Raw genomic sequence first — 14,464 nt, 5'->3', positions numbered from 1 at the left:
GCTTTAAAATTGTGGCAATTACATTTTTGCAGCTTTTTTGTTTGCTGTTGATATTATGAAATATATTTTATATGGTTTTTATAAAGATATATCGTTTATATGTGTGTATATATATGTATATATATATATTCTTTGAAAATCTTTCGATTAGTGTTGCAGGCTTTTATTTTAATTGAGGTTTTAGTTATAAATTGTGCGCTTTACGGTTAATTTCAAAATGGAAATGAAGGCTCGTAAGCTGCCATAATTGGTTTGTTTTAAACAAGTGGGCCACAGTTGATGGGATTTATTTTATTTATGTTATATAACAATTGTTATATAAGTGACCAAAAGCTAGGATTTGTTGAAAATTTTGTTTTAAAGTTTATACACAACATTTTCTTGCACCTTCTTCAAAGCCAATAAACAAGCAAACTTCACATTTCGGCCATAAATAAAAGGCCAGCCGGGTTTTAGTATTTGCCAACAGCTTGCCCAAGGACGTGAGAAAAATGCGCCCTGGCTACAGTTTAACGCTTTCGGCCTCAAAAACAACACCTGCCGCTAATGGCCAGTCTGCCTTTCTGTGAACAGCGTTTTAGTATGGCATATGTTTGATTTATATGCGTTCATGTCTTCTCTACATGGTATACCTAAACTTTTGCCACATTTACAAAGACACACGCACACAGTGACAGGCCGTCAGGGTTGCCTTTTTCGAGCCCAACTGGGCTCAATTTCTGTTCGGCTGACAAACAATTGCCATGTAATAGTTACTCCACTGGCCTTGTTTGCGAGGGCTCCTCTTGCATAATGACAGTTGTGTGACATGTCATAAGCTCAACGACAACAACAATAACAACAGCAATAGCATTAGATTACACACACACCCACACACACAGTGAGCCACATATTGATGATGTGCGTCAAATGCTGTCGCTGTTTCTGTCAATTTTGTTGGCCACAATGTTGTTTGTGTTTTGGCAGTTGGGCTCTCCAATAGTCTACTGTTGTCCATCGCCAATTTGTTCAGTTTGTCAGTGCGTTCTTCAATGTATTGCTAAGTTCATTTATAATGTTGCTGCTGGTTTGACAAATTGATCGCGTGATATGTTTGCCCACTCCTGACATTGTTACTGCTGCAGTAATGTTGGTTGCAGCTATTATGTTGAATGCGCCTAATGGTTGCATTATTTCTTACTCAGCAGCAAATTAAATGCGCAACATGAACCCAACGGATTGCAACTTTGTAATATCTACTTATTTGTGTGGTTCCCAGAACTAATTCCCAACCAATTTAACTTGGAAAATAAATGAAATGTAATTGAAAGTGGTTTGAGATTGACTGGAAACAGAATAGGAATACAACAACAATATTGACATAAAATGGGAAGAGATATTCACGAACAGTTGTGATGCAGATATATAGACCCAGAGATATATAGACTAATAGATGTAAACATATATCGCTGCAATCCTGTAAACATAAATTATTTACTTTTAAATATAAACTTAATTTATTTAACTTTTATAATTGCAAACAAATTAATTATATTATTGAAACAATTTTGAGACATAATTGAATACAATTTGAAACACAAACGTGCAATCCGCACTTTGCAATTAATTTAACTGAGATACAACTTTATTTTTCAATTATTTGTAAAATTAAATGAATAATTCAATTAAATAAAAAACCCAAATTTTTTATATAATCATCGTATGAACATCTGAACATAATTGAGTAGATAATGTTTTTGGGAACACATAACATGGCAGCTGAAAAACTTTTTAGCCGCACAGAGAAATTGAGCCGTTGTTATGCCTGATGTTAGACAATGGAATTTGCTGACCAAAAACATGTTGTACAACTTTAGATCCGACTTTGACTTTGCTTGTCCAATCAGTTGCAATGTGGGCAGCTACCTCTCTGTCATTCTAACTTCCAACTCTGACATTCTCAGATATTGAGAAACATGCATAATTAAACCGTTGCCAGTGGCAGGCAACTTAATTGTGGGCGTTGCCGTTATGAGGCACAGACCCGGCCACGGGACACGGGCCACGCTACTCGGCAACCGGGCAAGCCAGAACGACAACGGCAACGTCAATTCGTTAAAATCTACGTCAGCTTTGCTACTAATTTTGTTTGCTTTCTGTGGCATACACACACACACACACAAACACAAGCACACACATGCTAGGCAGCCTTCATGTGTACAGTGTTTGAGAAAAGTATGCGCACGTTTCGGCTCGTAACATTTGTCGTTTTGTTTGCGCTGCACTTCAAACACTGCAGACAAAATGCTGTCGAAAATCCACTGATGTCTGATGTCTCTATAAAACCCAGCCCTGGTCGGTCCCTGGTCCGTCTGTAGTTAATCCGCCTAACGTTATGCAATAAAAAGTTTTTTGTTGAAAATTAATTAATTTTATGTGCAAACAGTTGTTAATTTTTTCATTTTTCCTTTCTTTTTTCATTTTTTATTTAATTTTTTTTTTTTTATGGTGAGAGTCTTGTTGACCCTCAACGTGTGGATTTTGCCCTGGCAACGTCTGTTGGGTTTCTGTGTGAAAATTCACTTGGCTTGTTTTAATTGGCTTAAACATTTTTAGAGGAACCTCCTTTTTAATCATGCGCATTTTTCACATTTTTTTTTGCAGACTTTCACACATGTGCCAGTGAGTGGCCCAAAGCGCATCGGCAAGGAAAATACATACAACATCATTTGGAGAAGTGATGAAGTCATGAGACCGACATTCGATCGACGCCTCTGGATATTATTGTTCATTATTTTAGTACAATGTAAGTGGACCCCTCTCTCAATAAGACATGACCAAATTAATGCGGCAAGTGGCCTCACTAAGCCAAGCAGCTCATATATTCGCCGCATTGCTTTTGTTGAAAACGAATGCTCCATTTTGTATGCTGGCAACGTGTGAAAAATAGTTCACAGATAATCGCAGTCAGGCAGGTCACATTATTTATGCGCCAGCACACACAACGCCTCCGAATCCACCTCCAGCTTCACCCACACCGCATCCCGTCTCGAGTCGCCTGTCTCCAATCTCTCTGCTCCACAGTCTGTTCCTGTTGGCCCTTATCAGCTTGATATTCTATGCCACAAGCAGCAAACAAAGCCATTTCTTTTATTTGATGTGCGTTTTGGGGCTTCCAAGTTTGGGACGCAAAAAAAGACGCAATACGGTAGGGGCCAGTAGCTGACCCTGAGCATTTGCTGGCCCAATAATATGTATGTGGTGTTGGCCTCAAGGCCTGTGCTCCAATAGGAAACCAGAACAGGTTCTGCATAGCAAGCAACTTGCGCTTTGCTCTTTAATGCAATGAGGCGTATGAGTGATATGCCATTAAGCAACCCATATTACTCATACGAGCGTGTAGCGACATAGGAATCTGTGTTATGCTAATAAAATATATATTAAAGATTTAACTTGCACACACAAATTATGTCTTTAGACTCCATAAAACTATTTCAATTAGTGTACATACAAATGTGGGCTGTTGAATATTAAAAAATCCTTAAAAGTTTATATCTTAAACAATTTTATTATGGGTTCGATCGGAAATATTATCCCTAATATACTATAAGATGTTTGATATTAAAAGGTTATCAAACATGAATTAAATCTTTACATAAAGTAGTATAAATTTAAGACGGGAATTCGTATATACTCGACTGTTGATAAGTAAATTATTTTGACGTACGATAAAAATTTTGATTAATAAATTAATAAATTGATTAATTTAACGAAAATAACACGTGATAAAACAAACAATGAATTCCTTTTACATTAGTGAAATTTATATGAAATGCGACAGCAAAACAACTATATCCCAATATATAAATGCTTATTAAATCACATAGAGATCTGTGAAAGCAATTTACCTTTCAAATTACTAATTGAATCAAGAACCGCTTCGATATCCAATCGTTTCCGTCAGAAACCAAATTTCATGCCAGCAAATGTGCCACTTTTCTGTGGGGTCAGTTCAAGGTTGCAGTGAACCACAGCGCCCACACAGAAAAATGCAAGCGGAGAGCCACATTGGCCAGAGTAAAAATCATATGTGTGTAACGAGCGGCGCTGCTAGGAAAATACCGGGCATATCCGACTACTCAACGCAGACAAACGGAAACGGAAATGCGCATTCAAGAATTTTAATCTGAATGCGCAATTTAGCGTTTGAGCTGTGTTCCAAAATGGCGCGGCACATGTCGACCAAATGGCGGCATCGCAACGCTGCCACGTCCCATGTCGACCGGCTGGCACCGCACCACTTCCGCACCCCCCCCCCCCCCCCCCCCTACCCTTAACCGCCAACCGCCGCCCCTTTGTGTAGCAGCGCACATGTGCCACTGCGGTGCGCCTTGGAATTTCACGCGTTTATTTGCAAAGATTACGAAATGCGCCCGGGCGCCCGCTAAAGTTTTGTATGCGTTTCCTGTGCGCTGACGCTGCCGTTGCCTTTTCCACGCACCATCCGCCCGCGCCCTGCTCTGTCTGCCACAGTGTGTGTGTGTTTTTTTATTGCACTGTTTGCCTGTCCGTCCGTTCGCCCCGGCGTCTCGCTGACTTGTTATGCATGCAAAAGTCTGTGGCAAATACACAGCCCGGGAGCACACGCTGCCCTCCTAGCTCGTTCGGTAGTGACATGCAAAATATTTTTGCATAAAAATGTTTGCCCACCAACACACACATACTTGCACACACGCCGACTGCTCGAGTCCTGCGTCCTGCACTCCTTGGACTGGCAGCTGCAGCTTTCGGCTTTAGCTAAAGCAATCCCGCTCATATGTGCAAAATTTTAAATTTTAAGCAACTTCAATTTCAATTTTAGTTATAATATAATTTTTTTGTTGTATCCCTGAGCCAAGTTAAGCGCAAAATTTGTCAGCAAATTTTTGGTAAAAATTGCTCTTATCATTGTGCTTTTTTTTCTTTTTCTTTTTTTTTTCTTGTGCTACCTTAGCTATATCATCGGATGTCCTCCTCTTCTTCGCTGGGTTTAATGTCCGACATTTTATCCATGTATTTAAGCTGAATGTGCGTTTGCTACGTGTTCGCCATGCTAAAGACTTCCGATATGCCAGCTCTCTGGCTCTCCGGCTAAGCGAAATGTGTAGCATACTTAAATGCGACAGCAACAACAGCCATGAAGCATATTTCAGCTCTAATAAAGTGGCGCATTGGGTGTGCTTAGTCATATCATTGGACTGTCATCATCCGGTGCTGTTCGCATTCACACTTACATTGACCTCCGTGATAGAACAAGCTGTAAATGGTACGTCTAATAGCTTGATCTAGTACATTTGAGGCTTGCCATATTAAATGTATCTTTAATTCGAATTCGAATGTAAATAAATTCGGTTTCCAATTAATTGATGCTTAGAACAATTTATCTAATGTGTAGATAAATCCTATTTGGACGACTTTTAAGCGGAAAGAACCTGAACTTAAGCAATTGGCTTTAAATTTCTTTTCCACCTAATGTTTAGTCGACTTTTGGGTCACTCTCGCATTCACAATGCTGCTTGAATATATTTTGTATATTTTAAATATTTTCCAACAGTTTCTCATCGAACAATTTCTGCTGTGTATCCCTAGTTATCCCTGCCTTGGCGCCTTTTAAATAGCAAGGTCTTTAATTTTCTAGCGTTAGTTGATTTCTTGTGCTTAAAATAGTTCCAAAAAGGAAAGTTACAACAAATGTTTTATTTAATTTGTGTTACTATTTTTTTTTAAGAGTGAGTAAACCAATTTTTTGATATTTTTATATAAGTATATCAGCTCATTTAATTCTTAAAGACTGTGCCCTATGCCTCACGTGTCGCTGCAGAAATTTTCAACTTTAATAACTTCTCTCATCAGCTGCCTTAATGCCCAACTATCTATCTATGATAGATCTCAAACTCTTTTCAAACAATGACGTCTTTTTAAAAAGTAGGCAACACTTTGCAGCCAGCAGAATGACCGGCATCAGAAACAAAATTCCAAACGAAATCAGCTTAAATTTCAGCTTTCAAGTGGACTCCTCCACTCAATTTTGTGCTCACTCAGCGGCTCGCTGCCTCCAACGTTCGGATGGTGCAATCAACAAGACAACCGCAGCGCGTGTCTTGGCATGCGTGGGGCAAGGGCAGGCGTTGTGAGTGGTGGTGCACGGTCGATGGAGAGAAGCATCTGCGGCTGCTCATAGATGACTCTTGAGTCTGAGGCCACTCAGCAGCAGCAGCAACTGCAGCTGCAGCTGCAACGTGGAGACTAGTCGCCGGTCTCGTCGTCGACTTAGTTAGCCACTTTTCCTTTATATAAAATGCGCCTTTTGTGCCTCGAGTGCCCCGGCTGCCGCGCAGCCCCTTCCGCACTTTCATAAGAAAAATACAGTTTGCTACAAGTTTATTTTAAAACTCCGACTTTTGTGTGCTCGAGTTTACTTTGGTGGCGAATTACTTTTCGGTTATTTTATGTGGTCCACAGACGCCGCTGATTGTCTTGTTGTCTGGTGTTGATGCAGCGCCAAAAGCTTTATAGACTGTAGATACTTTTGGGGTTAGGTCTACTACTTGCACTTCCTGCCTCCTGCTCCTGCTGCATCCGGTTCGTCGCGGAGTTTATTATGTTGGCCACTTCAAGTCGAAGCCGCTTGCAAAATGCAATTATCAAAAGTTTTCGTAACGCGCACTCTCTCTTTACTTTTCTCCGTCTCTCTCGCGCTCTCTGTTTTTCAATCTCTCTCCCCTCTCTCTCTCTCTTTGTTGTCAGCTGAAAATTATGGCCAGAGCCATTTTGCTGTCCACAGTTCGAGCTGTGCCACGTTTCTCTAGCTCTTCGACTCTTCTGTTAACTTCTTTTTTTGCTGTTTAACATGGCTGAGCAAATGTAGAACAAAAGTTGAGCAGCAGCAAAATAAGTTCGTAAAGTTTTTAAAGCAAATGCAGTTACATGAAATTTAAAGAGTTGCGCGCAACTTGGACACGGAAGTGTAAAAGTTAAGGTGGTTCGAGTTCGCAGCTAACAATAAAAGCCAAAGAGGGCATAAAACGCGGAGTTCCGTTTTAAATTTCCCAACATTTCACTCGCTTCGTTTGTGTGTGCGTGTGTGTGTATGTATTTGTGCAACACACAACGTGCAACACCGTGTGGTCAACACAAAGCTCTGGGCTTTCTCTCGGCTGCCGGGTCCGGCTTCCGGCTTGGCTAGACCGACAAAAATTGGACGCACACTAAATTGCACACCTGAGATTAATGCGCCGGCACTTGAAAAGCGTTTTGAATCATGGTTCGCCCCGGCAAATAGGCCAAAACGAAATGTGTAAAGGCCAAAAGCAGCTACAGCTTGCATTTTACAGTTGTATGCAAAGCGCGATTCTGACCATTGCGAAAGTCAAACGCTTTTCAGACGCCTTTTCCTCTTTTCCTTTTACACCTTTTACACCAGACACCATTTGTTATTGTTGTTGTTCTCTTCTTTCTTTTCTGGTCGTTACTAGCTGACGCCTTTGGGCTTTTGTGGAGGAAAACGCTAAGTGAAGGCGACCGAACGCCGGGTAGTTGAACAGTGGGTTAGCAAAAATTGTGTACAATTACAAGATATGTATGTTAGTTTCAGAATTGAAAAATAATCAAATACTCCTTTAATTCGGATATTTCTTAAGTAATTTTATTGATAAATTTGTTAAGAATATAAGGCGTAATAAGTAATAATAAAAATCGGTAACGTCCTGTTTGTCTACTTTGTGAAGCCACTGTAGAAATGATTTTTTATTTTGCCCGTATTTTTTCTCTCGACCCTTGAGCTTTTCGGGCTCATTTCTGTTCGTCTCTGGCTACACACACACACACACACACACACACACACAGAGACACACACACACACAAGTGGTCGTTGTGCCCAGTGAGGAAAAGCAACTGAAAATAAATTAAGTGGAAGTAAGTCGTAACGAAGTGATACATAATTCTTTGTATTTTGTGGGGTGCTCTCTTGCACTACTGCAGCCTTTGCCCCCGCTATGCCGCATGTCTTTGCATTTTTACTGCATTTTGTTTGAGTGTTTTGTGGGCAACAATTGAGTGCAAGTTTGTGGCACAAGGCAGTCCAAAATATTCACACTAAAAGCAGCTCTTTAATGTACTCACATAAGCAGATACAAAAAAATGAACAAATGCGGTCTTTGGTGTAATTAACGCCCTGCTACGGATTTTCGAAAACATGTGAGGGGGGAAAGAGGTTTCTTTTCACAAAAATCCAACCTAAATAGGACAATACTTTAATCTGAGTTTCAGTGATTTTGGTGCTGCCATCTGAAAAAAAATCTCGACCAGAACGAACGGGAGTTGCCGAATATTAAATGACCTTGCGAAAGAAAAGGCAAAGATAGTGACGAGTTACCTTTTCCCAAAAATGTTTATTGTAACTTTTAATAATACAATAAACTGTGTGTATGTGCTTGTTTTTGATAAGATACTAAACCGTGTAATTCGCGAGTTTGATATAGAAACTAATTTAATTTAATTTATAAAACACAGGGAAAGTCAATCTAAGAACTAACTATGATAAAAAGCTTTAAGTTTGTTCGAAATGTCTTAAAAAAAAGTTGGCTAGGAACAATAATCGAGTGTTAATTCTCATTAGAAGTTTATATTATTCTATCTTATATGATATTTAATCTAATAATACCGTCCGAGCTTTGTACATATTTGTATATATATATATATATATATATAATGGCAAACCTTTTAATGGCCGCACATCTACTGACAAAATTCAAATACCCGCCGTCAGTGTATTTTTATACAGAACGAAACTTTCCCCGCGGACAACGAAATAAGCGGATGTCCAGGATAGAAGTAACCTAATATACCGTAATTTGGCTTTAATGACCAGCCAGAGAATATAGGGGGAAAGTGGCATAGAGTGTGGAGCAAAGCAGGTGGGCAACAACAAAGGCGTCCACTCATTTAGCTGGTGGCCCTGTTAAATAGCCTAAATAACTTAATATCAGGCGAAGAGCTGGATGCCGCTCTGATTGAGATTCACCGGCAACCAGTTTCGGGTCGCCTTTCCTAGCTATTGCTACTTAACTAAGCCAACGATATCATTTTATTACACAGCTCAGTGACAGCCACGACGGCCACGCCCATCGCGCCTCAGTGGATAAAAGGTGGGCGAAATTTTAGAGCTAAGCAAAAGCTGCTGCTAACTAGTTGAAAAATTTCACTTTCGATGGGGCTCGATTTTAACTTTTAGCTGCTTCCACCAGCCATTTGCCAGCGCTCCTGGCTACACCGCCCTTCCCTGTGCTGCCCACGTTGCGCGCACTTCGAGCTCAAAGGCCATTAACGTGTTTCGTTTCATTTAACTTTTACGACGTTGTCCCCAGCCTCCCCGAAGTAGCGGAAGGAGCGGGCGCAGCGTCAGCTCAGCGCTGCTATTTAGCACAGTGGCAGAGTTGCTGCGCTCCCGCACCGCCCACTGCTGGTATTTTTGTTACACTTTGGGCCCATGAAACGAAACTTTTACCTGCTGCATGCTTGACCCAACAAAGGACGACAACGTCGCTCGCAATACGCGTGAGTTTGGTTTCAGGGAAGACAAGGGATAGTGGGGCTTGGGTTGGAGTTTTGGTTGGGGCGGCGGTGGTGGTGGTGTGGGTGGTGTGGGTGGTTTCTGCCGCCTTGGTGGGTTGACCTTCGCTGCTGACAGCAGCCGTCATTAACCTTTCATGATGAGGGAACAAACCGGGGCACAATCAAGCGGAACAGGTGGCAGCCAGCAGGCTGCCTGGGGTGATTGCCATCGAGTCCTGGAAAGCAGCCATCAACGGAAGCTTGCAGCTCGGCACGGCAAAACTTGCTTCCAGTTTTTGGTTCCTGTCGTTAAATTTGAACTTTTGACTTGCTGGCTTGGTTTTTGTTATAGCTATTTTTTGTTGTTCTTGTTGCTGTTGTTTTCATTGCTGTTGTTGGTTTTGTTCGTGTCGTGTTTGTGGACTGTAAAGTGTGTTAGGTGATTTTGGCTTTAATGTTGTCTGGACAGCGACATTTCGCCCAATGACCCAGTTTTCAGACTTGTTCTGGGCTGTGTCCCTCTCTGTCGCAGCCGCAGCATTTTTGTTTAACTAACCACATGCCACGCCCACACACACACACACGCAGACGTAGAAACAGTCGCAAATTATTTAGCAACCGCAGCTGTGTCTGTGTCTGTGTCGGTGTCGTCGTCGTGACTGCGGTCACACACGGTATATATCTATTTGCACTCGCCGCTTCTCTCAATTTGTTGTAAAAAGTATTTGCCAAACGAATTTGTAAAACAAAATGAAGCAACGGGGGACTAGGTCGCTTTAAGATCTGCCCAAAGCAGCACTTAGTTTCTATTACTAAATATGTGAGACTCCAGAATTGGGAAATTTGTAGTACCTAGTTGTATGTATGTTAAAGCTCAATTACATATATTCTACATTATGGGTATCTTTTTGCCTAAGATCAAAAATAAACTAATAACCTATCTTGGCGTTTTTCTGAGATAAATGCTGTTGTTTTTCTTTTTAAATATGAATATGTTAATTGCATATTATTTCTGTATTCAATTCCGCATTTTAAAAGCTTGTGCAAACTTTGAAATGTCAGTCAGTCAATCAGGACAAATAGTTTTGTATATACACAGAGAGAAAAACATAAAGAATTTCGTACTTGAATCAAGTAAGCCCGGTCATAAAAGTTCGGTAAGAACGGTAATATTTGATTCAAGTATGAAATTCATAATTCAAGTATAACTTTTTAAGTTTTAACGATTCTTAATGTAAGACCAATATATTCTTAATACAATCCAAGTTTGAGCTTAAAATAAGTTTATATAAATCTTGATTCAAGAGCTCACGAACTGAAATCATACTAAATTTATGATTATTTTGGTATTTAATTAAAATCAATTTAGTCTTTAAACAATATTTTCTGATCATATTGCAAGTATACGTTAACTTTGGTAGAAGATTAATTTATTCTTGTAACAAGCCCCAATCAGTCTTGAACCAAGAACTTCTATACTAAAATTAAAACCAAAGTGTAACTATTTTTATACCCTGAACCCATTAAAAATGGGTATAAGGGTATATTGTATTTGTGCAAAATCCAAATGTATGTAACAGGCAGAAGGAAGCTTCTCCGACCCCATAAAGTATATATATTCTTGATCAGCATCAATAGCGGAGTCGATCTAGCCATGTCCGTCTGTTTGTCCGTCCGTCCGTCCGTCCGTATGTATGAACGCAAGGATCTCAGAACCTATAAGAGCTATAGACTTGAAATGATAGATGTGGGTGCTCCTAGTGCCTGCGCAGATCGAGTTTGTTTCCGATAATCGATAACTTACTCCGTTTCCAAGCAATCGATAAAATCGATATTGATATTATGTTTTTGGGCAATTTTGGTAAATAATAAGAGCTAGAGTCACCAAACTTGAAATATAGCTTCGAAAATAGAATATATATATGCATTTGATGTTGGAAGAAGAGGCTTCAAGGTATCCCCTAGTCGGGACTAGAATCTCTTACTTGTTATTTATTAATCATTGTTCCCAAGTTATACCTTAATATTACGAGCTCTGAAAAGAAAAGATAACATATGATTTATTTAAGTTAACGTTGAAATATTTTAAATGGATTTTGTTACCTTGTTTATGAAATTCTTGTCATATAGAATCAAGTACTAAATTTGTATGCAACGAACGATTTACTGGCGGTCTTGTAAAATATTTATACTTTCCACATACCGAATTTTGTATATCTACCTCTTAAAAGAGTTAAAAGAGGTTTTCTCTCATATGTGCTCATAGTTATATTAAGACGAAATATAAGCAGAGCTTATTGTCTAATGAAATTCATTAGTTGCTAAGCTCAAGGAGGACTTAAGTGGTTATGAGTAGAGGATGTGAAGCAAAATTTTGAAAAGTTCTTGTGCGTTGCTCGCTTTTAAACTGACAAGAGCTGCAGCATACTCAAGGTTCTCTAATCCATATATCATGATGTACTCCAAGGCCGTCATACTGTGCGCCAATAAGCCATTTCATAACGCAAAATCAATAACTGTTTTATAATGCGCCACAGCAAGCAGAAGAAGCTGAAGGGGCAACAATAACTGCAACAGCTACAATGACAATGTCCTTATGATGGCGTCACAGCCCCAATCTAACCTTAAACACAAACAGCTGGCAGCGATGCTGAGTATGCAACCAAACAACAACAACAACAACAAGAACAGGGACATCATCATAAGCGTAGACATCAACATAATCATGACAACCAACTCGACTGGCCTCGAGTGTTTTATCCTTGACAAATCCTTGTGCAACAATCAACAGCAACAGCAGCAGCAGTAGCAGCTTCCAAATGATAGAAAAAAAAAAACAAAAAAAAAACAGCAAAAAAACACGGTAAAACAGTAGAGGGGGAACTGGAAGCGGATAGTTAACAATGCCAAATGCGCAGCAAATGTCTAAATGAGTGCACGGATGAATGCCGCCAGTGGAATGAGTACCGACTGATGAATGAGCCAAGCCCCAACCGCACAACTACTTGTATCTATGCACACAGACACGAGTCAGTCTTTGTGTAGGTGACACTGACAATGGCGCAAATCGAGGCTTTAAGATGAATCTTTGCCTAGGAGACAGTCAGACAACGCGGCGACTCCCTGTCATCTCCCCAGCAGCAGTCTTCTTGCCCAGCTGAATGACAATAGACAAGACGAGCAGTCGCAATTATAAATCGGTTTTTTTTTTTATTTGTACTCCCCATGCATCGTTCTGGGTGGGCGATTTTGGCTCGCCTGTCGAATAGTTTTTCATGTAGTAGTGGTAGAAAACACTTAGCACTAGGCGACGTTTTTGGAATGTCATCATATACGAAATTAAAGTGCCCTGGTGAATTTTATAAGTTGGTCGTTTTAAGGTCGTTTCACTTGGTATAAATGCTTAACAAAATATTCGGTCAAAAATGTTCACATTTCACACTCTATTATAACCTGATGGAGGCTATTGTTAATTGGCATGAAATGGGTCAAGCACAGAAGAAGACATACCCAAAAACATAAAGTATACATATTCTTAATCAGTATCAAGAGCCAAGTCGATGTATTGATTTGTCAATCCTTCTCTCCCTTTTTATGCAAGCCCGTCTCTTATCTTTAAAGCTATTCACTATCATGTTGCTTCTTTAGATGTCAGTCGAAATCTAAGGTCTTGTGTGAAGGACATTTTTGTTTATCCAGATATCTCGACCAAACTTGGCATTTAATGATCTCACTATGCTTCCTTTAAATTAGCCAAATCTTACCAAGATCACACTCCAATATTATATTAGCTCTATGAGCAGAATCGGTTGCTATAGCACGGTATTCTGTTTTTATTTCCTGAACCCATTAAAATTGGGTGAAAGGGGTATAATGAATTTGTGCAAATGTATGCAACAAGCAGAAGGATATTTCTCTGACCCCATAAAATATATTCTTGATCAGCATCAATAGACGAGTTGATTAAGCCATGTCGGTCTGCCCGTCCGTCCGTATGTATGAACGCAAGCATCTCAGAACCTATAAGAGCTAAAAACTTGATTTGAAATGTAGCTCCTCCTAGTGCCCGCGGACTTAGCAAAACTTTATTGTTTTTGTTAAAGATAGTTTCTTGGCTTGAATGTTTGTGTGTTTTGTGAATTTCTACAAGCATATTCTAATTATGTGCAACTTCATGCACTTAGATATTTTAACTTTTTGTTAACAATTTTCAAATCTCTTTGCATTAGCCGCAAAAAATGTCATCAAATGACAGGAAAACAACGCGAGCAACAGCCACAACCGCGACATGACAAGCGATTGCCACACCCCAGGCCCATACACACACACGCGCGCACACACGCACACCGCAACGTTGACTCTTCAGATTTAAAATAGGCAACAGCGAGTGCAGGCGGCAGACAAACAATTTTGTCGAACATAAAATCGAGCACAACTTAATTAAATGTTGAAAGCGCGACCGCATCGGCTGTGGTTGGGGGCCCAGGTGTAAAAGGGGAAGCAGCGGATGGGAAGGGGTACGGGCTGTTATGGCAGCGCAAGACAGACGCCCGACATCATTTTCGGTGGGTGGCTGCTGGAAATTAGCAAAGCTGTCAACTGTCAGCGGGCGGGGGTGTGGGTTGCCTTTGAGTGTGTGCGTGGAGTGTAGAAATATGTCTACAACTTCATGGCTGGCAGGCAAAGGTAAGACAATGTGTCTCACCTGCGCTTCAACACCTTGAGTTCTCCATGGAACTTGCCGCCCCCAAAGCGAACTTTGCTGCTGCGCATGAATGCGCCAAGTACATGTGTGTGTGTGCGCTTGTAAGTTATGGCATGTCTACTTCCGCCTGCTGCTGCCTGCTGCCTGCCACTTGCTGCCCTTTGCCCTTTACCCTTCGCTTGTCGCGTT

At 40.4% G+C, this 14,464-nt stretch overlaps 1 protein-coding gene across 1 annotated transcript in view; it reads left to right on the top strand.

The window, feature by feature from the left end:
• The first annotated feature begins 2,723 nt into the window (after positions 1–2,723).
• The window catches only part of LOC115758095, a 140,115-nt gene continuing 128,374 nt past the window's right edge, over positions 2,724–14,464 (top strand). Inside the window, exon 1 of the mRNA XM_030698617.1 lies at positions 2,724–2,785. Coding sequence (XP_030554477.1) covers positions 2,728–2,785 — 58 coding nt within the window. The 5' untranslated portion in view covers positions 2,724–2,727. The remainder of the gene's footprint in view (positions 2,786–14,464) is intronic.

Source organism: Drosophila novamexicana, unplaced genomic scaffold (assembly GCF_003285875.2).
Source record: "Drosophila novamexicana strain 15010-1031.04,08,12 unplaced genomic scaffold, DnovRS2.1 tig00000121-arrow-pilon, whole genome shotgun sequence".
In the NCBI taxonomy this organism is placed as follows: domain Eukaryota; kingdom Metazoa; phylum Arthropoda; class Insecta; order Diptera; family Drosophilidae; genus Drosophila; species Drosophila novamexicana.
Note: the sequence above shows the minus strand (reverse complement) of the source record. Positions and strands in the feature narration are given on the sequence as shown.